The sequence below is a fragment of the Eriocheir sinensis genome, chromosome 34 (assembly GCF_024679095.1).
Source record: "Eriocheir sinensis breed Jianghai 21 chromosome 34, ASM2467909v1, whole genome shotgun sequence".
Lineage (NCBI taxonomy): Eukaryota > Metazoa > Arthropoda > Malacostraca > Decapoda > Varunidae > Eriocheir > Eriocheir sinensis.
The window spans coordinates 4,024,950-4,052,749 of NC_066542.1; the positions used below are offsets into that span (position 1 = coordinate 4,024,950).

General features: G+C 43.1%; 2 protein-coding genes and 1 long non-coding RNA gene across 6 annotated transcripts; 2 read left to right on the plus strand and 1 right to left on the minus strand.

The window, feature by feature from the left end:
- The first annotated feature begins 338 nt into the window (after window positions 1–338).
- Window positions 339–2,197, plus strand: LOC127006930 (uncharacterized). The gene is made up of 2 exons (XR_007759918.1): window positions 339–510; window positions 1,251–2,197. It is a non-coding gene; the product is annotated as an uncharacterized LOC127006930 (long non-coding RNA).
- Window positions 2,185–14,026, minus strand: LOC127006927 (protein amnionless-like). 3 transcript variants are annotated; one of them, XM_050877276.1, is made up of 11 exons: window positions 13,882–14,026; window positions 11,304–11,407; window positions 10,545–10,672; window positions 9,914–10,031; window positions 9,364–9,581; window positions 6,453–6,705; window positions 5,633–5,845; window positions 5,124–5,286; window positions 4,395–4,569; window positions 3,468–3,599; window positions 2,185–3,036 (listed from the first exon to the last, which is right to left on the minus strand). In XM_050877276.1, exons 2-11 carry the CDS (start codon window positions 11,341–11,343, stop codon window positions 2,479–2,481), a joined length of 1,998 nt encoding a protein of 665 aa, XP_050733233.1. In that variant the 5' UTR covers window positions 11,344–11,407; window positions 13,882–14,026; the 3' UTR covers window positions 2,185–2,478. The 3 variants fall into 3 exon arrangements, with proteins under 3 accessions (XP_050733233.1, XP_050733232.1, XP_050733234.1); XM_050877275.1 differs by lacking the exon at window positions 13,882–14,026 and adding an exon at window positions 13,745–13,861; XM_050877277.1 differs by lacking the exon at window positions 13,882–14,026 and adding an exon at window positions 11,956–12,089.
- On the plus strand, window positions 13,893–17,863 carry LOC127006929 (protease inhibitor 2-like). 2 transcript variants are annotated; one of them, XM_050877280.1, is made up of 4 exons: window positions 13,893–14,044; window positions 14,836–14,997; window positions 15,711–15,769; window positions 17,142–17,863. In XM_050877280.1, exons 1-4 carry the CDS (start codon window positions 13,993–13,995, stop codon window positions 17,331–17,333), a joined length of 465 nt encoding a protein of 154 aa, XP_050733237.1. In that variant the 5' UTR covers window positions 13,893–13,992; the 3' UTR covers window positions 17,334–17,863. The 2 variants fall into 2 exon arrangements, with proteins under 2 accessions (XP_050733237.1, XP_050733238.1); XM_050877281.1 differs by lacking the exon at window positions 15,711–15,769 and having other exon boundaries at window positions 17,142–17,861.
- The last annotated feature ends 9,937 nt before the right edge of the window (window positions 17,864–27,800 follow it).

Consider the following 27,800-nt stretch of genomic DNA (forward strand, 5'->3'; position numbering starts at 1 on the left):
GCCTCCCCTTGTGGCCGCGTCGAGACTGATCCGTGACAGTAACTCAATGTTGTCAAATTGTCATACTCTGAACATTGCGTTTATCATTTTTAGGCTCCAAGACTGTCGTAACCACACGAATAACGATGGGAAATTAAACTTAGCGTTAAAACTGTTAAATATTGATGGGTATCGTTCTTTTTTGCTATAGATATCGGTCAGAATATAAATGATAATGATAATAATATAAATAATAATAATAATAATAATAATAATAATAATAATAAAAATACTAATACTTCTACTACTACTACTAATAATAATAATAATAATAGTAATAATAATAATAATAATAATTTTCCCTGTAAACCTGCCCCAACATATAATAGCCAACAGGGGTCGTGTTCCATGGGGCAGGCTCTCCACAGCGGCCTAACATTGTCTCCAGCCTGAGGGAGTTTGAGGTCCGTGCAGAGTTCTGCTGTGGCTGCAGTGGGTCCAGCCTGCTCAGAAATGTGCTACAGCCTAATGGTATTCTTCCCCATGTAAATAGACTTAACGGGATGTTTGCGCAGCCATATATATGTACATGGGTTTGTCATGACATGTGAAGGAAAGGAAAGGAAAGGAGAGAGAGAGAGAGAGAGAGAGAGAGAGAGTATGACAGTCCCTCCTATAAGACCTAACCGTCAGGGTTCGGACAGTGCCATCCGGACAAGCACATGGACGGTGGCCCGAATAAGTATGTTTGTCTTTCCTTGGCCAAGTTTGTGGCTGGCAAACACAACCCTTGCTTTGACGGGGGGGCAGGAGGTAGAGGGGGAAGGGGGAGGGGAGGAGGGGCGAGGGCGAAATGGAGAGAAATAATGGAAGGGGAGAGGAATGGGAAATGGGAGGGGGAGAGAGAAGGGGAGGATGAGGAAGAAGAGGAGAAAGGTAAAGGTGGGAAGGAAAGAGTATATAGTCCCAGGTCTTTCTCTGCCTCTGTGGTGGATAGTGGAGTGTTTCCCATGTGGTATTGGTGTGCTGGATATCCCTTCACTGGTAGCCTGGTAACATACAGTCCCAGGTCTTTCTCTGCCTCTGTGGTGGATAGTGGAGTGTTTCCCACGTGGTATTGTTATGCTGAATATCCCATCTCAAGGTGCAGGACTTTACATTTTTCTTCATTGAATTGTAGCAGCCACTTTTTGTTCCATTCATGTAGCATGGTGAGGTCTGACTGTAGGAAATACGCATCCAAGGGGTTAAATCCAGTTCTTATGTTGCAGGTGTTTGAAAGAGTGCAGTGGAGTATCCTGCACGAACACCTCCAGAAGCACCTCAGCGACGACCAAGAAGTGCAGCTGATGGGTGGCAGAAGTCAGGAGTCTGTGCAGAAGGGGAGGAGTGAGTCGCTCAGTGTGCCTCTAAAGAAACTAGACAAGAGTGAACCAGAGAGTGAAGAGTATTGTGATGGAGTGAGAGAGCTGAGAGAGGCTGCTATGAAGCTTTTGGGATTCTTAGGAAAGTGAAGAAAAAAATAAGCTGCCTTCAGAAATGTATTAGAAAAGTAAAGAAGAATATGAGATGCCTGTAGAAATGTAATATTACAAAAGAGGAAACAGGGAGCTAAATGAGGCTGTGTTGAAGCTCCAGGAAGTCTTAGGAAAGTAAAGAAGGAGTATAAGATGCCCTCAAAAATGTCCCTTTACAAATATTAGAAAAAAGTGAGCCAGAGAGTAAATGTTCTTGCAATGGAGTGAGGGAGCTAAAAGAGGCTGTTTTGATGCTCTGGAAAAGTCTTAGGAAAGTAAAGAAGGAGTATAAGATGCCCTCAGAAATGTCCCTTTACAAATATTAGAAAAGAGTGAACCAGAGAGTGAATGTTCTTGTGATGGAGTGAGGGAGCTAAAAGAGGCTGTTTTGATGCTCTGGAAAAGTCTTAGGAAAGTAAAGAAGGAGTATAAGATGCCCTCAGAAATGTCCCTTTACAAATATTAGAAAAGAGTGAGCCAGAGAGTGAATATTCTTGCAATGGAATATTGAGGGAGCTAAAGGAGGCTGTTTTGATGCTCTGGAAAAGTCTTAGGAAAGTAAAGAAAATATAAGAACTTGTTGATAGCACAGAAGTCATCACAGTTTTATATCTTTTAAGAAATGTTATTGTTAAGTTTAAGTAATTTTTTGTGGGAATATGATGTGACAATGAAATAAAACAACAAATACCGAGGAAAAAGGGTCTTCCTTTATCAGTAAATTCATGAAACAGAACTGTATCATGTAATATATGTAAATACCAATTGACAAACAGTGATAAGGGAGTAACCAAGAGATATGCAAGAAAAATGGGAACAAGTAGGCCTATATAGAGGCATGCACAATTTCCACCTCCTTTCTGCCCCAATGAGAGTAACCAAGAGATATGCAATGAAAATAGGAACTAAACATCAAGTCAATTTTATATATCATTTCATACTCTAATCAAGACTGTTACATAGGCGCCTTCAAAGACATACATTACTTTTTAAACTTCAAGTCCACCAACGGCGTAAATCCTTCGAGGTTACTAAGAGCGGCATTCGCATCATCGCTGTCGTCAGAAGATGATGAACTTGACGAGGACGATGACTCTTTACGTGCCATTGGGGCGGAAGGAATGAGAGGAGGAAGACCGTCGATATCTATCATGGTCTCGGTCTGGGTCATTTCCAGGGCTGTGGTGGGTTGGTCTTCCATGGTTGCGCTCTCTTCTGTACCCTTCTCATAATTTTTCTCGCCTTTTAATACTTCCTCTATGTCATCCTTCAATGGTGAGGAGTCCTGCAGGATGCCTAAGTCTTCCCCTGATCCAGCAGTGTCATTGGCATCCTTTGGTTTGCTGTCAGTGTCCTCAGCTTCTCCTTCAGCAGGGTCATGTGTGTCCTCCTTAGCATCCTTCTCCTCTGTGATTGCCTCCAGGTTGTTCCCAGCACCTGTTCTCTTCTCCTTGCTGGTTCGCTGCGACTCCATGGATGCCACGAGCTGACCTGCGGCTTCGAGGATTTTCTCTCGTTCACGTATTGCCTCCTCGGAAGCCTGGAAGGGAAGGGAATGTGTGTGTCAGTCTGTCTTTCCAGGTCATAATGTACAGTTCTGGTAACTTGTTAGTCTATCCATAAGGGGGAAGGAAGAAGACTTAAGGGGCATATTCTTAGTGGATTAGAGAATGTGGGAAGGGAGAAGGAATGACAGGTTGTGATTGTGGGGTAGCTTGACGTTCTTTAAGGTTCGATCTTGTTTAATTAAGTCACCCCTAAAATTTGGCTTAACTTGTCTTCAGAACTCTCTAAGAATGAATTGACTCTGGTTTCTCTTTATGTTTTGAGGTTCTTTATGGTTCGATGATGTTAAAGTCATCCCTCAAATTTGTCTTCAGAACTCTCTATCTAATAATGAAACGGATTTTTTATATTTTATCCTGGTTTGATGTTTTTGTTTAAGTCGTCCCCGAAATCTGTGGTGCTTACTTGTCTCTCCTCCGGCAGCATGTTCTGGTAGGCCGTGTACATTGGGTTCTCATGCTCCCCTTCTGCCTGTTCCGCTGGGGGCTCCTGTGCTGCCTCATTGGCCACTGATGTCACACCCACGCCTGCTAGGGACTGGGAGGAAGGAAGGAAAAATTAAAACACTCCCTCTCTCTCACTGGTCAATATTATAAGACTCTTTCACTTCTCACATAATTTCTAAACACACTATTTCTATTTCTATTTCTATCACTATTTCTAAAGCACACTATTTCTAAAGGTCAAAGAGGGGGTCAGTTGGGTTCTAATGAGGTTTCTTCAGGTTCATGGTACAGAAGAAGGGTCAAACTACCACCAGGATCATACAACTACTCTTGGAAATGCCCACAACTCCTACAAAAGCCTTGAATATGTGTTCTTGAGGATGAAATGTCTTAATACGACTTATTCTCTCAAGGCCAAGGAAGCTATAGCATAAACTCCGGCTGCTTTAGAATGAGCACAGCGGTCACATTAGGTCATTAATCAGTAAGGATGTAAATGATATATGCCATTGAGTGCTCGAAAATGTTATCAAAAAGTTGGTATTTATTATATTCCCAAATACTGATTGTTTTTGTCCCTTTTATTAGTTTTAGTGTTAGTTTATTATTTTTTATTCATATACGAGTCCACTCATTAGGGGACTCACTCTGTATGGGTCTGTATCAATTTTTTTTCCATTGATGCCTTTTCATGAATCTACCATCACTAGTACTACCACCACTACTACTACTGCTACTAATGATTACGAATAGTATCTTAACATTACAGCTGCCTTCATACTATGGATACTAAGCTTGAAGAATGATGGAGAGGAAGCTGAGGGAAGGACGAGACGAGATTGAGAGCGGATGAAAAAGAGAAATGCCACATGAGACACATGCTTACCGCCATTGACTGGTTGAATATAGGATTGAGGAACCGCAGGCCACTCTCCCGGCTGTAGGCGAACACCCCTGATGCGTTGGATGGCCGCCTGCCGCCAATCACGTCGCTCACCACGGAGACGCGGCGACTGCTGTTCTCGAGTCGACGGAACATGAAGGACAGTGATGACGGACCTCTGGAAGTCATCGTCATCAATACATCGCCTCGTCTTAGTAAGGTATGTCACCCACTCCTCATGAATATATTGTTTCTACTACTACTACTACTTATTACCACTATATACAATTACAACTATAGAGAAATACCAAACCCAGTCAGTCAATAAGTAAGTCAGAGTCAATTGAACAGAGTATTACTTATCTGTTAACTATTACGATATGCCTCACACCATGCGTTCATTTCCTCACACATTAACCAGCTTCTCCAATATCGAATAGGCAAGTAGAGTCAATGGAGGAGAGTGCTATGAATCTATTACCCATTATGAAACGCCTCAGACCTTACCTTCGTTTCCTCACATAATAACCAGCTTCTCCGATATCGAATAGGCAAGTAGAGCCAATTGAGGAGAGTGTTATGTACCTGTCACCCATTATGAAGCATCTCACACCGTACCTTCATTTCCTCATACAATAACTAGCTTCTCTGCTATTGAATAAGCAAGACGTAGAGTCAATAGAACTTAGCTTTACGTACCTATCACCCATTATGAAATGCCTCAGACCTTACCTCCTTTTCCGCAGGTGGTAGACGGCTGCTCCAATGGCCAGGCAGATGGTCAGTGTCACCAGCGTCACGGTCACCTGGTGCGTCGCGACCTTGTTCGACACGAGTGGCTTCATGTCTCCCGCGTAGGACACCAGCACCTCATGGGACCCTGCCGTCTGCACCTCTGGGGGAAGAAGCGTGTCGGGGGAGGGTGAGATTTAGTGTGAGGTAAGGTTATGGTTGTTTTGTATGTTGTTATTGTTATTTTCTTTTTCCGTTTTCTTCTTTCCTTTTTCTCTCGTCATTCGAGTTTGTAATTTTTCATGTTATTTAGTCATTGAGTCACTCCTGAACTTTCTTTTCTTCTTCTTTTTCTTCATCCTTTTTCTTCTACTTTCTCATTTTGTTCTTGATCTCCCTCTTCTTGTCCTTGTTCTTCTTTCTCTTTGTTAGATAGGACTCAACTCTTTGCACCATCCCTTCCTTCACACCCTCTCTCTCCTCTTCATTCTCTCTCATTCTTAACTTACCTTCATTAAACTTCGTCTTGAACATTTCCGATGCCTCCTTGTAGTTCCCGTTGGCGTTGGCGGCGGTGAAATAGACATGGTACAGCTGGTCACTCATCTTGGCTACATGTCCCTTTACGTCCTTCATGGCTGGGGTCTTTAGGAGGCTCTGCAGTAGGCTCTTGATCAGGTCCAGAGTCAGAGTTCCACCGTGGTTGATCGTGACTTCAGCCCCTGTGGTGTGGGTCAAGGGTGAAGTTACAGATTTGAGCGCTGAGGTCATGAGTAGCGCTATAGTAATGCCTCTAACTTTACTTGACTTTCTATACTCTCATGTGTAAGTTTATCGTGGTGTGAGTCAATGAGTGAGGTTACAGATTTGAGCGCTGAGGCCATGTGTAGCGACAGTGTATGCCTCTAACTTTACTTGACTTTCTATACTCTCATATGTAAGTTTATAAGGTCTTGTGTACTCAATGGGAGGGAGGCGGGTCTAACTAGACGCCATTTGCAAACCTCCCCCGCCGCGACGCTTGTAAGCATGTAAGAATTTCGATTTTAAGAGGTCGCGATCTTAATTTTTTAGTTTCTCAGATGCTTCCACTCCTGATATCACCTATTTCCAAAGGCCGAGATTGGGTGAGGTTACAGATTTTAGCGATGAGGCCATGAGTAGCTACGCTGTATGCCCTCTCCCTTGTGTACTCAATGGTTAGTTTCTCAGATGCAAAGAGTCAAGTCCTATCTAACTGTCTGTATAGTGTTACGGTATTGCCTATTCCTCTCTAAAACACCCATTTCCAAAGCCCGAGAACAGAACATCAACAGCTTAACACCTTACCACACACAGGGCAGCAGAATCCAGTCATGTCAATTGGGTTATCACATCGAGGAGTCCCACACTTGGCAGACATGATCCTGCATATGACGGAGGCGGCTTGCTCGGACCCACACAGGCACCCCGTTAGGTCCATGCACTCCCCTGGGCTTTCCACGTACAAGGGCGCTCCGTCGGTGGGGGATGAAGCGCCGCGGAACCTCACTGACCCTTCTGGAGTTCTTGTGTAGGAGGCGAAGGATGAGGTTGTGAAGTTCTGTTGAGATTTATGTGTGTGTGAGTTTTCTGGTTCCTTTTTGGTGGGTTAGTCGTCATCTGCTTGCTTGTCTTTTCCATGAGTTGTATTTTGAATGGTACTTCCTCAACATGATAAACTTTTCCTAACTTGTCTTGACTATTAGAATTAATTTAAGCTTAGACTCCTTTATCATGGATCAATTTAAGCTTAGACTCCTTTATCATGGATCAAATTAAGCTTGACTCCTTTATCATGGATCAAATTAAGCTTAAGACTACTTTATCATGGATCAAATTAAGCTTAAGACTCCTTTATCATGGATCAAATTAAGCTTAAGACTCCTTTATCATGGATCAAATTAAGCTTAGACTCCTTTATCATGGATCAAATTAAGCTTAAGACTCCTTTATCATGGATCAAATTAAGCTTAAGACTACTTTATCATGGATCAAATTAAGCTTAAGACTCCTTTATCATGGATCAAATTAAGCTTAAGACTACTTTATCATGGACCAAATTAAGCTTAAGACTCCTTTATCATGGACCAAATTAAGCTTAAGACTCCTTTATCATGGATCAAATTAAGCTTAAGACTCCTTTATCATGGATCAAATTAAGCTTTAGACTCCTTTATCATGGATCAAATTAAGCTTTAGACTCCTTTATCATGGATCAAATTAAGCTTAAGACTCCTTTATCATGGATCAAATTAAGCTTTAGACTCCTTTATCATGGATCAAATTAAGCTTAAGACTCCTTTATCATGGATCAAATTAAGCTTAAGACTCCTTTATCATGGATCAAATTAAGCTTTAGACTCCTTTATCATGGATCAAATTAAGCTTAAGACTCCTTTATCATGGACCAAATTAAGCTTAAGACTACTTTATCATGGACCAAATTAAGCTTAAGACTCCTTTATCATGGACCAAATTAAGCTTAAGACTACTTTATCATGGACCAAATTAAGCTTAAGACTCCTTTATCATGGACCAAATTAAGCTTAAGACTCCTTTATCATGGATCAAATTAAGCTTAAGACTACTTTATCATGGACCAAATTAAGCTTAAGACTCCTTTATCATGGATCAAATTAAGCTTAAGACTACTTTATCATGGATCAAATTAAGCTTAAGACTCCTTTATCATGGATCAAATTAAGCTTAGACTCCTTTATCATGGATCAAATTAAGCTTAAGACTCCTTTATCATGGATCAAATTAAGCTTAAGACTCCTTTATCATGGATCAAATTAAGCTTAAGACTCCTTTATCATGGATCAAATTAAGCTTAAGACTCCTTTATCATGGATCAAATTAAGCTTAAGACTCCTTTATCATGGATCAAATTAAGCTTAGACTCCTTTATCATGGACCAAATTAAGCTTAAGACTCCTTTATCATGGATCAAATTAAGCTTAAGACTCCTTTATCATGGACCAAATTAAGCTTAAGACTCCTTTATCATGGATCAAATTAAGCTTAGACTCCTTTATCATGGATCAAATTAAGCTTAAGACTACTTTATCATGGATCAAATTAAGCTTAAGACTCCTTTATCATGGATCAAATTAAGCTTAAGACTCCTTTATCATGGATCAAATTAAGCTTAAGACTCCTTTATCATGGATCAAATTAAGCTTAAGACTACTTTATCATGGATCAAATTAAGCTTAAGACTCCTTTATCATGGATCAAATTAAGCTTTAGGCTCCTTTATCATGGATCAAATTAAGCTTTAGGCTCCTTTATCATGGATCAAATTAAGCTTTAGGCTCCTTTATCATGGATCAAATTAAGCTTTAGGCTCCTTTATCATGGACCAAATTAAGCTTTAGGCTCCTTTATCATGGATCAAATTAAGCTTAAGACTCCTTTATTAAGCTTTATACGCATGAGTTTCCTAATCCTTCTTGGCTTCTAACTGATCATTTCTCAGTCTGTCTTTAGCATAAACTGTCATATTTAATGTCCTGGTACTTTTCCATCATGATATGCTTTTCCTAACTCCCTGTGGTTGTATGAGAGAGGCCACAAAAAGATGGTCATGAAGTTCTGTGAGTTATGTGCATGAGAGTCCTGCTCCATCTTGGCTGCTCAGTAATCTATCTGCTTGTCTATCTCACATTGTCCTGAGCTTTTTGATAATATATTGTTCATTTGTCGGCCTATCTCTCTCATACTGTGCTGGGCTTGTCACATAAACTGTTCTATTAAGTTCCTCCTGCTTCCTCTACACTTGTCCTACCTCCCCTTGGCAGAATAAAAGAGGTCACTCCCGAAATTGACCTCTCCTGTGACCTCTTCTTTTTCTTTTGTTTGAGCAATGTCTAGTGGGCTTATTTTGTTGCTGGTTTTATTTTTTTCCCTTGAGCTGTTCCCCTTGCTATTAAAAAACTAAGGTCGGTATTATAACACTTTCGCTTCTCACATCAGCTATTATTAAAGGTCAAAGAAGGGGTCAATCGGGTTCTAATGAGTGTTTCATCAGGTTCACGGTACAGAGGAAGGGTCACACTACCACCAGGGTCATAAAACTACTACTGGAAATGCCCACAGCTCCTACGAAAGCCTTGTCAAATAGGTGTTCTTGGGCGGCGAAATGTCTTAAAATACGACCCTAAAGATGATGTGTATAGATTGGCATATATACAGTAGTCGAAGGTCAGTTGGTCACCTTATTCCCGATGGTGAGGGTGGTGACGGAGACGGTCGGCGGCGCGAGGTGGACGGTGTAGAGCGAGTCGTTGGGCGAGGCGAACACGGCAGCATCGCGCACGCAGGGGACGCGGTGCAGGTGGGGGACGGGGGACGAGGCTGCGTCTTCAAACCCTGGGTAGGCCCACGCCGCGGGGTCCCACCACTGGTCCTGCCCGCGCCGTGTCCATTCTGCCCCTGTGAAAGTGATCGTTATTCATTAGTCTGTTAACCGGGACAGCCAGGGAAACCTTTTTTTAATTCATTTTAATATATGAGAGAGAGAGAGAGAGAGAGAGAGAGAGAGAGAGAGAGAGAGAGAGAGAGAGAGAGAGAGAGTGTGTGTGTGTGTGTGTGTGAGAGAGAGAGAGAGAGAGAGAGAGTGTGTGTGTGTGTGTGTGTGTGTGTGAGAGAGAGAGAGAGAGAGAGAGAGAGAGATCTGTCTACACCGCAAATTACAATTATTCTGAACAACTTTTAATGTCGCGTGAAGGCACTCAGCGTACACACACACACACACACACACACACCTGAGCAGCCTGCGGTGTTGGCGTCATCAAACAGCAGCTGGGCCTTGGCGCCGAAGATAAGCTCGCCCTCGATGGGAAGGTCCAGCGAGCCCAGCGTGAGGGCGGCCCCGAGGAACAGCTGGAAGGAGAGGGAGGAGAAGGAGAGTCACTGCATACACTCCTTTCAAAGTCCAGCACCTCCCGCAACGTTACCAGATTATCGTACGCATAACATTGTATTTTCCGCTTTTTGGCCCATAAATATTGCAAGAAACAGCATCAATAATTATCGACTTCAACAGTGATTATAAATGCATATCGTTATCTTTGTGGGTGCGATAGTTTTTGGTCAGAAATCGGCAAAAAACAACACGCCGAGTACGACAATTTAGCAACGTTGAACTCCTGTCCTGAATTGGTCTGCTTAATTAAGAAAGTGAGGTCAACAAGTTATTCAATCATTACTTCATTGTTCAGATGATTTTTTTTCTTTCAAACTACATAAATAACCTTAAATCAACATCTCCAGGAAGAATCGGGGTTAGAAAAGTAGATGCGATACGGAGATGAACACAGAGGCCACGCGCAGGTACAGCCCATGCCTCACACTTTACCTTTTCCCATTGTTAGAGCATCAGCTGGAGAGGCTTACCGGGTTCTCTGGGTACTGAGGGAGCGCCGCCACGCCCCCGGCACAGGGCAGTCGCCACTCCCTCCAGTTCTCCTGCGAGTTGAGGTCCCAGTTCGGTATAAAGCGCTTCTGTACGCCCGCCGCGGACCCTGAAGCAAGACACACCTCACCCAGTCATCCTAAACGACACACACACTTCATCCTCGCGCCCAAAACGAGACATCCTTCATTCAGTCACCTAAAACGACTGACTCGATTCACTTAAAACGACATATACTTCATCCTTGCGCCCAAAACGAGACATCCTTCATTCAATCACCTAAAACGACTGACTCGATTCATCTATAACGACACATACTTCATCCAGTCACCCTAAACGACACACACACTTCATCCTTGCGCCCAAAACGAGACATCCTTCATTCAGTCACCTAAAACGACACATACTTCATCCAGTCACCCTAAAACGACACGCACACTTCATCCTTGCGCCCAAAACGAGACATCCTTCATTCAGTCACCTACAACGACTGACTCGATTCACCTAAAACGACACATACTTCATCCACTCACCCTAAAACGACACATGCACTTCATCCATCAACCTAAAACGACACACACACACACACACACACACACACACACACGCGAGACTTACTTTATCCATATATATATACACAATAAAGTCGTTTCCAGAGAAGACTTTGCTTCCCCTAGAGACCCCACACATGAGATTCTGAGAAATGAGAAAGCGTACAAATTGGTGGGTCCTTCGTTTACCTGTGAGGGCCAGGATTAGGAGTGCCGAGGTGCCCTTCATCACGGCGTTACGGCCTGGCACTAACTGACTGGCCCGCCCCCGCCATACACGTGTCCGCCAAACACTGAGAATACAAGTTTATATATTAGTCTATAGGCAGAGTCGGAAGGGATTACTAACATATTTAATAGAACATGCGAATTACTTTACGGATATATGCTAAGTGGCTGATTGAGGCAACACGTATAGCCTCCTTTCAGGGTTAATATAATGATTGTTTCTAAAGGGTGATCAGAGTTTTGTGTTCAGTGTCGTATAACTTGACTTCCCCGAGCGACACCTGATAACCACTCCGCCCCCCAGCGTGCTCTCGTGTGTGTGTGTGTGCGTGTGTACCGCCACCTCTGTTACTTTTCCTCCTCCTACCTCCTTTTATTACTACTACTACTACTACTATTCTCCTTCCTCTACTTTTTCCTCTTCTCTCCTTTCTACGTTCCCTTCTCACTCTCATTCTTTCTCTTCATCTCCTCTTCTTTCGCTCACTCTATCAAAACACTCTTCGACATGGCTTAATTAGTTCTTCCTTCCTTTGCCTCTTCCCTTCTTCTCTACTTCTCTAACCTACTTCTCTAACCTACTTCTCTAACCTACTTCTCCTTCTCTACCTACCTTCCCTCCCTCCACCATTCCTACGTCGATCACCTCCACCTCCACGGAACAGTCGGCCCTTCGCTCCCCACAAGGCGTTCAGGTCCCCGCCTAGTCGGTTGTATTGGTCTATATCTCAGTGCGTCGACCTCCTCCTCCTCCTCGTTGCCTGTCACTTCCTCCCTTCCTCCCTTCCCTTTCTTAATCCCTGCCTTTCAGAGTCAGTTCTTCACGGCGCTGTAGCTGCAAAGGAAGACTGTGTGAGCGTGGGATACTGCGCGATGTGTGCGATACCTTCTGTGTGTGTTTGTGAGATGCGAGTGTGAGAGAAAAAATGAGCTAACGAGGTGATGTATATGGGAGTGTGTGTGTGTTAGAGATATTAGATTCGCGACCCAGGAATTATATTTGTAGTCATGGGATACTGTGTGATGTGTTTGATACCTTCTGTGTGTGTTTGTGAAATGCGAGTGTGAGAGAAAAAATGATCTAACAAGGTGATGTATATGGGAGTGTGTGTGTGTTAGAGATATTAGATTCGCGACCCAGGAATTCTATTTGTAGTCATGGGATACTGTGTGATGTGTACGATACCTTCTGTGTGTGTTTGTGAGGTGCGAGTGTGAGAGAAAAAAATTAGCTAACAAGGTGATATTTGGGAGTGTGTGTGTGTGAGAGAGATTAGATTGGCGACCCAGGAATTCTATTTGTAGTCATGGGATACTGTGTGATGTGTACGATACCTTCTGTGTGTGTTTGTGAGATGCGAGTGTGAGAGAAAAAAGAGCTAACAAGGAGGTGATGTATATGGGAGTGTGTGTGTGTTAGAGATATTAGATTGGCGACCCAGGAATTATATTTGTAGTCATGGGATACTGTGTGATGTGTTTGATACCTTCTGTGTGTGTGTTTGTGAGGTGCGAGTGTGAGAGAAAAAAATGAGCTAACAAGGAGATGTATGGGAGTGTGTGTGTGTGTGAGAGAGATTAGATTGGCGACCCAGGAATTCTATTTGTAGTCATTGGATACTGTGTGATGTGTTTGATACCTTCTGTGTGTGTTTGTGAGATGCGAGTGTGAGAGAAAAAAAGAGCTAACGAGGAGGTGATGTATGGAAGTGTGTGTGTGAGAGAGAGGTTAGATTGGCGACCCAGGAATTGTATCTGTAGTCATGGCAAAAAGAGAACCAGAGCACGTATTCTTAAATGTATCGGCACTTCAGTTCGCCTGTTTGAAATGCCCCTGTTAGAAGTTGCTGGGGTTTCCATGGACTGTTTTGTGATCCCAGTGATAGTTTTAACCTACTTCTGCATCTTGAATGGGAAAAAAAACACCCATGAAAACCCGGCTAATCTTCTCTGTGGCATTGGAAGTTAGTTGTCATGAGAGTCCGATACGTTTAAAAGAATATAGACCCATTATAGCGAGACCTTTCCTTACCTTACCTTACCTCACCTTACCTTACCCTACCTTGCTTTACCTTACCTTGCTTTACCATACCTTACCTTACCGTACCTTACCTTAACATACTTTACCTTACTCCACATTACTTTACCTTACCTTTCCTTATCTTACCTTACTTTACCTTACCTTACCTTGCCTTACCATACCTTACCATACCTTACCTTACCTTACCATACTTTACCTTACCTTACCTTACCTTGCCTCATCATACCTTACCTTACCTTACCTTACCTTACCTTACCTCACCATACCTTAACTTAACATACTTTACCTTACCCTACATTACTATACTTTACCTTACCTTACCTTTCCTTACCTTACCTTACCTTACCTTATTGTGCCTTACCTAAATTAAGCTTCACGTTGCAGGCTGGTAAGTTTAAGAGTCCAAACTAACGGAACCGTGACAGCGACAATAACACCAACCACCACCATCACCACCATCACCACCACCACCACCACCAGCCAGAGAGCACGTATAACCTTCATTCAGAGCTGGGCCGCCTTAGAGCATGGTACAGATGAGCTTTTCTACTTCGTCTTCTGCTTCGTCTTCACGGTGAAAAAAACTCCTCAGCCGTCACCACCACCACCATGCAGTCCGTCACCTCCGCCACCACCTTCACCGCTCTCGTAACTGCGATTGGTAAGTACGAGGTGACCTTCCCGTTACTTAGATAGACAGATAGACAGGCAGTTTGATAGACACATAGGCAGATAGAGAGAGATAATCGGATAGGTAGATAGACAGATAGATACATAGATAAGTACGAGGTGACTATCCCGTTAGTTAGATAGACAGATAGACAGGCAGTTTGATAGACATATAGGCAGATAGAGAGAGATAATCGGATAGGTAGATAGACAGATAGATACATAGATAAGTACTAGGTGACTATATTCCGTTACTTTGATAGACAGATAGACAGGCAGTTAGATAGATAGATAGACAGAGAGGAAAACAGATAGAGAGAGGATCAGATAGGTTGATACACAGATAGATACATAGATAGAGACAGTGCGTATGTATGTATTCGAGTATGTATATATGTATGTATGTACGTGTGTATGTATATGTATGCCTCTCTTTTGGCCATTCGTCTTAATTACTTTCTCTTCATTATCTTTTCCATTTCCTTTCCCTTCTTTCCTTCTGTCCCTTTTCTCCATCTCTCTATCTCTCCCTTCTTCCCTTCCTCTGTTCCTTTTCTCTCCTATCCTCATTACATTATATCCCTTCTTCCCTTCCTCCTCTCCTTTTCCTCCCCACCTCTCCTTCTTTCTCCTCTTTTCTTCCTCCCTCAATCCTTCATTCTTTTGCCGTTCCTTCTTTCCTTTATAGTGGCAGTGATTAGCGGGCTTTCTTTTTTCCTCTCACTTATTTTTGACCCCTTGAACTGCTTCCTTTACTGTAACAAAAGATAACCCACTCACTAGGGCTGGCGGGGTCGGGCGTGGGGCTGCAGCTGTCTGATGGAGTGGGTGCTTGCCTGAGCCACTGCGCCACCACCACCCACTACAATCCCGTGTGTGGCAGCGACTACGTCACCTACACTAACCCGTCCACGCTCCTGTGCTGGAAGAAGTGTCGCTACCCCGGTGAGTGAGTGCCCAAGGGTTGCATTCTTGAACATTTCACTCCCATAGTTCACCTATTTGACAAGGCTTTCTCCCTCTCCATCTCCCCTCTCCTTGAAATACTATAAGAGTGAGAATATTACCATTGCCAACCGTGTTATTGAATGCTGATATTGTTTTTTCTATAGGAACAACAAGTATAATGAAAACAGTAGTAGTAGTAGTAGTAGTAGTAGTAGTAGTAGGAGGAGGAGGAGGAGGAGTAATAGTAATAGTAATAACAATAATAATAATAATAATAATAATAATAATAATAATAATAATAATAATAATAATAATAATAATAATAATAATAATAATAATAATAATAATAATAATAATAATAATAATAATAATAATAATAATAATAATAATAATAATAATAATAATAATAATAATAATAATAATAATAATAATAATAGTATCAGCCAGCCAAGTCACTGCATTTATATATTGGATTAGATAACGCGTGCAAGTGTCTTATCTGTGGATGAAAGACTTAAATTAGAGGCTTAACAGTTTACTACGTTAACTAGAACCGCGCCGACAGATCTTGCTTAAGAGAGAAAAGAACGAAGATTAGAAGAACGTTTGCAAAGATACTCTCTCTCTCTCTCTCTCTCTCTCTCTCTCTCTCTCTCTCTCTCTCTCTCTCTCTTCCCCGTATTGAGAAATGTGTTCCAATCTTTCCCAAGTTTGCGAGTCAACAGTCTTCTCGTCGATGTCAAACACTCCCAAACACTCCGCGATCAAGGTCTTTTGCCACACTGCTTGTCGTTCTTTCCCACTCTTAGGCAAGGTTAGGTAACGTGGCTTATACGTATACTAGGAGTGTGAAGTAACAGTGAAGATGAAAAGCCCTTGTGGAATCAGGACAGAGAACAGTGAAACAAAAGAATGGTGCCGTCAGCGTATATTTCCCTTCTCTGTACGGGTATGTGGCACCCTCTCTTGAACAGGTCAGGTTAGGTTAGAATTAATTGTACTTTCACGGATAACTTTTAGTGGGAGTTACTTGCAACAATAAACTATCAATCAATCAATCAATCACAATGAGAGTATTTGCCAGAACGCCCCGTGGTTAGGTTAGAATTAATCGCACTTTCACGGGTAATTTTTAGTGGGAGTTACTTGCAACAATAAACTATCAATCAATCAATCAATCAATCACAATGAGAGTATTTGCCAGAACACCCCGTGGTTATTTTCAAAGCCAGAGCCGAAGATATTCACTCAGGGACCAGAGACTGAAAATATGCGTTCCGTCATGACATTCAAGAGCGGGAACACGAGTAACATGAGTGGAGGGAATGTCGGAAAAGATTAGATAGTACAGAGCCGTACCTCGAGGAAGAAATGATAAAGCACCGCAATAATTGAGGAAAAGGAGATAAACGCGACAATAAGACTGAATGATGTGATAAAACTGACTCGCTTGGGCCCTTTCATCCTACTTCAGTGCCGACGCCGAGGACTAGATCTCAGGACATACTATAAAATTCGAGCGCGGGTAATTCACAATAATTTAGTTTGTGTATATTTACGACATATACTCTGGCTGTTCTCTGGCATGACTCCACAAGGGGTTTTCATCTGCAGTGTTATTTTCCCGCTCTAATATACCTATGATATGACCCACGCTACCTAACCTTATCTAAGCCTTTGGAAACAAGTAAGTGTCTATACGTTTTTTTCCCTAATCTCTGGCGTGACTCCACAAGGGCTTTTCATCTTCAGTGTTATTTTCCCGCCCTAATATACCTATGATATGACCCACGCTACCTAACCTTATCTAAGCCTTTGGAAACAAGTAAGTGTCTATACGTTTTTTCCCTAATCTCTGTCTTATCTACACAAGGGTTTTTCATATTCACTCTTATCTTGCCCTTTCTAATATATGTATGAGCCACACTGTATACCTAACTCTACTTAAGCCTTTGGGAATAAGAAAGTGTCTCTAGTAACTTTCATGTGTTATCCTCGAGAAATTTAGTGTTCATTTTACAGGAGAATTCAGTCAGTCAGTTAGTCAGTCAATCAATCAGTCAATCGGTCAATGGGTCAGCCAGTCAATAAACAATAAACTACACCGCCTTACCTTCTCTAATAACTTCTTCGCCACACAGAGCTCAGCGTCGCCCACTTCTCCTCCTGCATCGACTGGATCACCGGCCAAAATCAAGTGTAGGAAGGACGCCCAGTGTACTCTTCCTCCATCACGCCAGCAGGACCCCAACACGATGCCCCAAGAAGACGTGTGCTTGGATATGTTGTCTAAGCTAACCACAAGAAGACGTGTGTTTGGATATGTTGTCTAAGCTAACCACAAGAAGACGTGTGCTTGGATATGTTGTCTGAGCTAACCACATGAAGACGTGTTCTTGGATATGTTTGTAATGCCATGGGGGTCGTACTGGAGTGTACTGATTCTCTTTTACACGGTATTTAGAATTGAATAAAATGAATACTGAAAATTGGGCTGATTAAACTCAACTCCCGCATGACTGAGTGTTACTAGGTAGGCTGCCATCACCCCAAAGATCCTATTGATCGATCAACAGCTCGATGGGGAGAAAAGAAAGAGATTAAACTAGAGCGTGAACGTAAACTAAGACTCAGTCACACCGTGGGAGACACTTGAGAAAATTCTAAGGTAGCGAGGAAATTTATTATGAGAGGACGTGAGGGTGGCTTTCCCGTGTGTCGTCCGGCCAGTCTACCGTAACATTAAAACTAATAAATGGTGATTGAAAAAGAGACAATGATATAATTACAAGGTTTACTATGATGAAACTTACAAAACTGAGTATTAATAAAAGATATTAATAGCCTAGCCTGGTGCTCCCATTCACCTTAGTTCCTTTGTGATTGATTTCAACTCTTGACTCCCTTCTACGACCTGCTTCTTCCCTCCCTTCTCATTTTAACTCTTTACTATCGGCTGTGTCCTACTCCTTCCTTCCCTTCACTCATCCTCTGTGTTCTCCTTTTTCCTTGGTATCTCATTCTTTCGTATATTTCTTCAATCTTAATTCATCCTTGCTAGTAACTTATTTTCCGTTTCCCTTCCCCGTGTGTGTGTTTATCTTTTGTGTGGTTTCTCTACTCCCATCTCTGATACAGTTCTTCATATAGTTTACCTTAGGTGTTAATAAGCATATCCTCGTATTAATTCCTCATCCGATCCTTGCATCAATCCCTTATCTGTATTATCAGTCCCGTATTCAGTTTTTGCACTCCATTCTACACTACTACTACTACTACTACTACTACTACTACTAACATTCTCGTCCCCAGCCACCCAGCAGCATTCAGTCAGTCAGCCAAGAGCCTTTTATTACGCAAATCTTTCCCGTCCATCATATTTCATCGGCAAAGGAAGACATTAAGACGGTTTTAAGTGGACATAACACAGGCTTTTATTGCAAACGTACAAAACATACAATACACTAGTTGCTTATCTATACACACGTACATGAAAAAATACTATGCAATCGTTTTCTCTTTTATCTCTAGTATATTGAGTTTCATTTCTTTTCTTTTCTTGTTCCCTTAACGTTTATTAAATTAGGTTTCTTGTGCACTATATGACCCTGCTAATTATTATACCGTAGGCTACATGACGTCCTTGTAACTATACTAATACCTGTGTTCGAGAGAGAGAGAGAGAGAGAGAGAGAGAGAGAGAGAGAGAGAGAGAGAGAGAGAGAGAGAGAGAGAGAGAGAGAGAGAGAGACTGATTGATTGATTAAACTTATTTTCAAACAATATCTATAGTTGTGAAAAGGTCTCTGGTTGACATGGTCCCAGAGAGAGAGAGAGAGAGAGAGAGAGAGAGAGAGAGAGAGAGAGAGAGAGAGAGATTGACTGATTGATTGATTAAACTTATTTACAAACAATATCTATAGCTGTGAAAAGGTCTCTGGCTGACACGGTCCCAGAGAGAGAGAGAGAGAGAGAGAGAGAGAGAGAGAGAGAGAGAGAGAGAGAGAGAGAGAGATTGACTGATTGATTGATTAAACTTATTTACAAACAATATCTATAGCTGTGAAAAGGTCTCTGGCTGACACGGTCCCAGAGAGAGAGAGAGAGAGAGAGAGAGAGAGAGAGAGAGAGAGAGAGGGATTGACTGATTGATTGATTAAACTTATTTACAAACAATATCTATAGCTGTGAAAAGGTCTCTGGCTGACACGGTCCCAGAGAGAGAGAGAGAGAGAGAGAGAGAGAGAGAGAGAGAGAATGCCATGATCTAATTACATGTATACATTCTATCTCCTCGTAACCGGTAAGTGTTTGGCGGACTTTTTCACACACACGAGTGCAACAACATCCAGGTATAACCAAGGTATGGATAATGAATTTCTCCATCTGACAACTTGCCGGCCGGAGGAAACTCGAGTCAACAATTTCCAAAGGCCAGAAAGGAGATGAATCGGGTTGCAATGAATGTTTTTGTAGGTTCATGGTACGGAAGAAGGGTCAAACTACCACCAGGGTCATAAAACTACCCTTGGAAATGCCCACAAGTCCTACGAAAGCCTTGTCAAATATGTGCTTATGCGCCGAGTGGTTAAGAATATGGTACACTGACACCTGAGCCCGTATCCTCTGACGCTCTCTCGCATCAACTATTCACAAAGGGCAAAAACGAGATGAATCGGGTTTTCATTAGTGTTCTTTCGCATTCATGGTACAGAAGAATGGTCAAACTACCACCAGGGTCATAAAACTACCGCTGGAAATGCCCACAAGCCCTATGAAAGCCTTGTCAAATAACGCGTTCTTGGTCGCTCGGGCTTGTAACACCTGGCAGCTCTTCGTAACGCGGTGATGGGAGGAGTCAGTGTTGCTGGGGAGGTGGAAGGGAGAGGTTATACTGCACTCTGCCTCCGTGGGCACAGCATGTGTACCCCGGTGCCCCTGGTGCCCCACGTGCCCCGTCCGCCGCTCGCCGCGTGGTAGTCGAGTCACAGTGACCCCGCGACCCGCGAGTGTGACCTGGGATAGCCTGAAGTGAGCCATGTTTAGCGGCTGTGTGCATCTGAGTATTGATCAATTGGTGTTCTGGGCCCAGCTGAGTTGAGTGGAGGGCAGGAGGTGATGGTGGCGGTGAAGGTGCTCCTCTAAGGTGGCCACGGACCACTCACAAACCAGTGTGGAGGCGTCGGGCGACATGGAGTTCGACCGGCAGTCCCTGGACGAGTGGGCGAAGGACAAGCCCCTCAGCATCCTTCAGCTGGACCCGGCGGACCGCGCTGTGCTGAAAATAGCAGGTAATCCGAGAGCCAGTGTCCAGGGGTGATGTCTGTGTGCGTGTGTGTGGGTGAGTGTGTGTGTGTGTGTGTGTGTGTGGGTGGGTGGGGTTGGTGAGGGCGTACGGGCGTCCAGGTGCCAGCCCCGCCCATCCCGCCCGTGGTTCCGTGACTCCAGCGACTCACCCGAACACGCAAGTCAGTAGTGCCCCGTCAATGCTTGAGGGTATAGGCGCCCTTGTAGCAGTGCCTGGGAAAGCTTCGTGTAATGCCAGGAAGTTTAGATTGTGGTATGTACAAAAGGATCACAAAAGTAGATTGAAGTGTACGTGAGTAAGTATTTCGGCCGTACACTTAAATTACTTTTGTGATCCTTTTGTACATTCCACTCTTAATCTAGACTTCCTGGCATTACATTGGGAACGATTCACTCGTGTTGGATAAAAAAAACGGCTTAAATTTCAAGTATTCAACCTTTCTTGCAACTACTAACGATAATGATCGGTTTCTTTTCAATACAGCGTTTACTTTTTGGGTTAGAATATAGATTTTCAAGATGCTTAGTCCCAATAGTTATGCTTTTCCTTCACTAAGAATGAGTGCTTGCTATGACCCCGACCGTATTGGAGCAGGGAAATGTGCCTTTGTCTCGTGAACGTGTTGCAGGCAGAGAAAGGAAGGCCGTTCTTTCTTGCACCCGTCCGCCGGAAATGTTCATTCACCCTCGGCACCTTCTTGCAGTGAATGAGAGTGCGATCAGCCGTGCATGGAGGCCACTTCAAAACACGGACAGTAATGAACAGTGAGGAATGAAGGCAATGACTGTTCTTCTCATTAAACTGACAGCGTAATGCTATGTCTGGAATGTCATTCATCCACGCATTCTCCTCGGCCTCGTGACAATGACTTAACCATGGACGTCTAATAACTACAGACATTGGTTCTTTTACATTGGTTAGGGATATAATACAGTGAATATGGCGTGTATTAGAAGTGGTGCAGGCCAGTAGGAAGCAGGCTGTGGTAGTGATGGTGGTGGTGGTGGTGGATTCTTCTTCGGGCTCGTGACAATGACAACCATGGACGCATTGGTTATTTTATATTGGTTTGGGATAGAATGCGGTTGATAAGGTGTGTGTTGGAAGTGGTGCAGGCCAGTAGGAAGCAGGCTGTGGTGGTGATGGTGGTGGTGGTGTACTTCCTTGGTATCATTGGGTGTGAGTCAGTCATGCCAGCACACTCACCACGCAGCTGCCGCCTCGCTCCCTCGCTCTCTCTCCTTACCGCCCCTCGCAAGCGTTATGAAAAAATGACTTAAAATGACATCCACCTTGCTCCTACCTTTACTCCAATACACGGAAAATACATATACATAACCTGGTAGTTCCTCATAAGTGCCAGATCTTTAGGAAGTGAGTTTATTGCCATAGTTCACATGCTCCCATTTGGCATCTCTGCAACTTCCCCTCGTAAGGTTACCGTTTAGAACTTATACGATCCACAATAATTACTGAATCTAAGGGCTGTGAGAGGTGTTTTTAGTATGCGTTATGGCCTTTATGAGAACTGAGGAATGTGGGAAGTGAGGGTGACGTAGTGTGTGTATGTGGAATGTACTGTCTGGCAGCTCAACCATCGCCCTTTTCACTACATTGTCCCCCCTTTCCTTCCTTTCCTTCCCTGCGGCTCCCTCCCCTTCCCTTCCCTCCGGCACCCTCCTTCCTTTCCCTGCCCTCCAGCTACCTCCTTCCCTTCCCTCCCCTTCCCTTCCCTCACAACCGGTCTCGTGAGTGGGGCATTATGGCTATCTTAGGAGTGCACGAGTGTGTTGATAGCTATTTGTAATGCCATAATATTTCCTTTGCTATTAATGGCTCGCTCAACTTGTCTAATGCACTGAATTGTCCTCCTTAGGTTTGCAAAGTGTTGAGGTTGTGCTTGGTGGAGTGTTGAGATTAGAGGGTGGAAGTCCGTTATTTTGTCATGTGATAGGAGGTGGTGAGTGGTTGAGAGAGAGAGAGAGAGAGAGAGAGAGAGAGAGAGAGAGAGAGAGAACAGGACAGGAACGTGTATGATAATCGAAGAAGTGTTAATGATTCATGTGTGTGTGTGTGTGTGTGTGTCCTGACCTTCCGTTTCCACACACACACACACACACAGCATGGCCAGCAGTAATTACCAGCCCATACTTTTAGAGTGAGTCACGGTGTGTGTGTGTGTGTGTGTGTGTGGAGCAAGGAGATGAACCACTGTGCCGTATCTCTGGTGGGCGTGGTGGTGGAGCGGTTGTGGTGCTGGGTGTTTGTGGAGTTGTGAATGTAGTGGTGATGATGGTGGTTTTGGCACTCATTCTGGGGTGCTTGTGGAGTTGTGGATATGGTGTTAATATGTGTGGTGGTGATGGTGGTGCTAAATACCCATAGTATAAGCTTGCTCTTCCTAGGCTATCCTCACCGTCACTCGCTGATCATTCATTCCACTCACCCCAGTCAGCTAGTCAGTCAACCAGCCAGCCCGTCCCCGCATCCTGTCATCCAGTCATTCCACCCCAGTCAGTCACCCAGCCAGTCCCAGCATCCAGTCATCCATTTATTGCACTCCAGTCATTCAGTCAGCCAGTCAGCCAGCCACCCAGCCATCCCTCCATGTAGCCCAAACTTGTGTCGCCTACCAGCTGTTATCGAGAAGGGAGGGAGAGAGGGAGAGGGACGTGGGTGTGTGTCGTGGTGGTCGTGGTAGTGGTGGTGGTAGTAAACTCTGGGATGCTGTAATATTTGGGGACGTTATAATATAGGTTAGGTTAGCTTAGATTAGGTTTATATTAGGTTTGACAAGAAAGATGGATGGTTGAGATGAGATAAGATGGTTGATATATTGATTCTGAATGTTATAAATAGGGTAGGTTGGCTTAGATTAGATTTTAAGTTGTACAAGAGAGGCGAATGGTTAAGAGATGAGATGGGATAAGATGGATGCTATAGTGATGCTGGTTAGGTTAGGTTAGGTTAGACATATATGTTTGACCAGAGGGGTGAATGGATAAGATATAAGATGCTGGATGTTATAAATTGGGTAGGTTGGCTTAGATTAGGTTTTAAGTTGTACAAGAGAGGCGAATGGTTAGAGATGAGATGAGATCATATGGATGCTATAGTGATGCTGGATGCTATAATTAGGTTAGGTTAGGTATATAGAAGTTTGACCAGAGGGCTGAATGGATAAGATATGAGATAAATGATTGATGAATGAGATGTATGATATAGGGTTGCTTGATGATATAATTAGGTTAGGTTAGCTTTAGATTAGGTTCATATTAGGTTTGACAAGATAAGTGGATGGATAATAGATCAAATAAGATGGATACGATGGCTATAATGAATTCTTTAGCGCTATTGAATATTAGATGGTATGAAATAAGTTAGGTTAAGATTTGATTAAGTTAGATATGGTTTAGTAAGGGAAATAGTAAAAAGGGAATATAGGATTGAATTGAGATGCGTGTAATAGGATCAGTGAGTGAGATGCCGTGATGCTGTGGGGTTCGATCCTCCTTATTCCTCTTCTCTTGTTTCTCCTCCTCTTCCTCTTTCTCCTCTTCCTCTTCATCCTCTTATGAAACCCTTTAAAGCTGTACTGCTCACGAATGTTCTTCTTCTTCCTCTTGTTCTTGTTCTTTTGATGGTGTTCTTGTTATTCTTGTTCTTGTTTTTATTATTCTTGTTATTGTTCTTCCTCCTCCTGCTCCTCCTCCTCCTCCAAGTATGTTAAAAGTAAGGTAATGTATGCATACGAGATGCCATAACGCCGTGGAATGAGCTCTCTCTCTCTCTCTCTCTCTCTCTCTCTCTCTCTCTCTCTCTCTCTCTCTCTCTCTCTCGTGTTTCCCTTCCATTCTCAAGGTCATTTTCATCCTCAATACCTATACCTCGCATCCACCTCCTTTTCCCTCCCTACTTACCTCCAATCCCTCCCTTTCCTCCTCCCTCTCCCTGCTTTGTCTGACCTTCCTCTCCCCCCTCCCTCCTGCCGCCGCCGCCGCCACCACTTCCGGCAAACTCACTCGGGTCGGTTGGGATGCCGCCGGTAGTGTTGGAAGGAAGGTTAGGCTAAGCAAAGCCGGAAAGGACTGAATAAGATCGAGCCCACGCACACGTATTTGACAAGGCTTTCGTGGGAGTTTTGGAGGGCATTTCCAGGGGTAGTTTTATGAGTCTGGGGATAGTTTGAGCCTTCTTCTGTACCATGAACCTAAAAGAACACTCCTGAGAACTCGATTGATCTTCTTTGTGGCCTTTGGAAATGAGTCTGGCTTATACTAATGGTTGTGGGTTGTGTTAGTATTGCCGTGGGTAGTCTTGTGAGCCTAGTGATAGTTTGACAAGGCTTCTGTATCTTGAATGTGGATAAGACTTGGAAACCCGATTATATCCTTTGCAGGCTTTGGATATAGTTGTGTGAGTCTGATATACGGGGGCTTACACACCCACCTATGATAAGGCTTTCGTAGATGTGTTAGTATTGCCATGGGTAGTTTTACGATCCTAGTGATAGCTTGACAAGGCTTCTGTACCACGAATATAACAAACACTATCACCAGGGTCATAAAGTTACCCCTGAAAATGCCCCCTACAACTCCTATAGGAAAGCTTTGTCAAACAGGCTATGTGTGTGTGTGTGTGTGTGTGTGTGTGTGTGTGTGTGTGTGTGTGTGTTTGGGCCCCGAAATGTATCAGATTATGTCCTTTAAACTTTTGCAACTCATCCTCCTATGCTTTCCACATCACTAATATCTGTACTACTTCAGACTAACTCTTTCTATGTAGTTTTCTTCTCTGCTGTGCGTACTGATTGGAATAGCGCGTACGAACTGGCGAACGTATATATATAGCAAGGCATGATGGTGGTTGGTGGTGGAGACGAACAGACAGAGACAGACAGGCGGGCGTGGGAGCTCAGGGCAAGGTTCTATCGGTGTTTTCCCATGCCCGTATTGATTCCACCTGACTGGCCGGTTGGTTGGCTGGAGCTTGGTGCCCGGGGTGGTTGGTGAGGGTGCCCACTTGTATACCTCACACCAAACACATAAATCACTGGTTGACTGAATGGATGACTGACTTTAGTTCGTCTACCATAGTTTTCCTCCTGTTCTTTTTATCTTTAACTTTCCTTTTCCTTCTTCTGTCTTTCTCCTTTTGTTCTTTTTTCTCCATCTTCTTTCGTCTTCCTTCTTCTGTTATTTCTTCTTCCTTCTTTCCTCCTTTTGTGCTTTTTAACTTTATATTTTCTCTTCCTTTTTCTGTTATTTTTTCTTCCTTCTTCTCCTCCTTTTGTCCTTTCTTCTCCATCTTCTTTTGTTTTCCTTCTTCTGTTATTTCTTCTTCCTCCTTTTTCTCCTTTTGTGCTTTTTAACTTCATCTTTTCTCTTCCTTTTTCTGTTATTTCTTCTTCCTTCTCCTTTTGTCCTTCCTTCTCCATCTTCTTCTTTTGTTTTCCTTCTGTTATTTCTTCCTGCTCCTTTTCCTCCTTTTGTGCTTTTTAACTTCATCTTTCTTTCCTCTTCCTTCTTCTGTTATTTCTTCTTCCTTCTTCTCTTCCTTTTGTCCTTCCTTCTCCATCTTCTTCTTTCGTCTTTCTTCTTCTGTTATTTCTTCCTTCTCCTTTTCCTCCTTTTGTGCTTTTTAACTTCATCTTTTCTCTTCCTTTTTCTGTTATTTCTTCTTCCTTCTTCTCTTCCTTTTGTCCTTCCTTCTTCATCTTCTTTTGTTTTCCTTCTTCTGTCATTTCTTCTTCCTTCTTTTCCTCCTTTTGTGCTTTTTAACTTCATATTTTCTCTTCCTTTTTCTGTTATTTCTTCTTCCTCCTACTCCTCCTTCTATTCTTTCCTTCCCATCTTTCTTCTGACCTTTCTCCTTCATTTTCCTGATGTCTGCTTGCCATCATCATCACCATCAGCTCCGAGAAGGAATAGTCAACTCATATTCCACACGAACTTAAAATTAATCTTAAGTTAGGAATATTGCTCAAGCGCAACTTTTTTTTTTTTATTCAAGGGGAGGCATCAATACACTTGTTTTTCCTTTTTTTCACGTTTTATTTATTGAACTTATCCCTTTTTTTTTCATATGCTACAAGACTTTTTTTTATTTTATGACTTTCCCGTCTCGTGGGAACCAGAGACTCGTCGCTACAGGAAGTGTCGGAACCGTGAGAGAGGAGCGCCGCCAGCCTGTCACACTTTTACTACGTGCGTGAAGTATAAGGAGGATAAGGCGAGAGTGGGTGAGGGGAAACGGAAGGAAGGAAGGAAGGGAAGAAGAAAGGAAGGAAAAAAAAGACATAAGTAAAGAAATGTAGCTGGTCACACACAAAAAAGAAGAGTATTAGTTTGAGGAAGATTGGTAATGGGTGAGAGGGACGAGGAGAAGAAAGGAAGGAAGGAAGGAACAAAGAGCCTCAAATAAGTAAACAAACGCATCAGGCCACTCAAGGGAGGTGAAGAAGATTGGTTTAATACCCCGGAGAGTAATTAGGATAAGGTGAGAATGGATGAGAGGAACGAAAGGTAGGAAAAAGAGGACAAGCGAGCTAAACAAACTATACAAATGCAGCTGGTCACTAAAAGAGGTGAATGCTAAGAAGAGTACGGTACTTTGATATCCCTTGAGGAGGAGCGGACGACTTGAGGGACGAGATTAGAGGGATGAAAACGAATGAAGAAAAAGGAGACAAAAGAAACTCGAATACTATACAAATGAGAGACGAGTTAAGAGAGCGGATGAGAGGATGGAAAAGGAGGGAAGAAAAACGAGACAAAAGAAACTCGAATACTAAACAAATGAGAGACGAGAGAAGAGAGCGGATGAGAGGATCGAAAACGAGGGAAGAAAAAGGAAACAAAAGAAACTCGAATACTAAACAAATGAGAAACGAGAGAAGAGAGCGGATGAGAGGAACGAAAAGGAGGGAAGAAAAAGGAAACAAAAGAAACTCGAATACTAAACAAATGAGAAACGAGAGAAGAGAGCGGATGAGAGGAACGAAAAGGAGGGAAGAAAAAGGAGACAAAAGAAACTCAAATAATAAACGCAGACGAGATAAGAGGAACGAGAAGGAAACATGGAAGGCGGTGGTGGAGGATGAGAGGAACAGAAAAGAGCAGACGAGATGAGAGAGACGAAAGCGAGTAGGCAAGGAAACAAGAAAACTTCAACAACAAAACAAATGCACATCTACTAATCCTCCTGTAGCCGTCTCAGGAAAGGGTGCAGAAGGGAGGAGAGTCTGGGAATTGGAGGAACGAAACTAAGAATGTAAAAAGAGACGAAGAAGGCTTTTTCATATACCGCAGGCGAACTGAAGGACCGAGACGTTTACAGATACGGCCTTAAAGTTAAAACAAGATAGTCTATACCCTTCTAAGCAACTGCATGTCTACGGAAGGAGAGTGAGATCCAGATTCTTAAACATCTCAGATCCCAAGCACACATATTTGACAAGGCTTTCGTAGGGGTTGTGGGCATTTCCAGAGGT

Bases quoted from the DNA above. Each gene is read 5' to 3' on its own strand.
- LOC127006927 (XM_050877276.1), bottom strand. From the start codon at position 11,343: ATGAAGGGCACCTCGGCACTCCTAATCCTGGCCCTCACAG. The intron at 5,287-5,632 runs GTAAGTTAAGAA...TTCTTCCCCCAG, and splicing joins CAAGACGAAGTTTAATGAAG to AGGTGCAGACGGCAGGGTCC. The intron at 4,570-5,123 runs GTAAGGTCTGAG...GATGACTTCCAG, and splicing joins TACCACCTGCGGAAAAGGAG to AGGTCCGTCATCACTGTCCT.
- LOC127006929 (XM_050877280.1), top strand. From the start codon at position 13,993: ATGCAGTCCGTCACCTCCGCCACCACCTTCACCGCTCTCGTAACTGCG. The intron at 14,998-15,710 runs GTGAGTGAGTGC...ATCTTTCCCAAG, and splicing joins GAAGAAGTGTCGCTACCCCG to TTTGCGAGTCAACAGTCTTC. The intron at 15,770-17,141 runs GTCTTTTGCCAC...TTCGCCACACAG, and splicing joins CCAAACACTCCGCGATCAAG to AGCTCAGCGTCGCCCACTTC.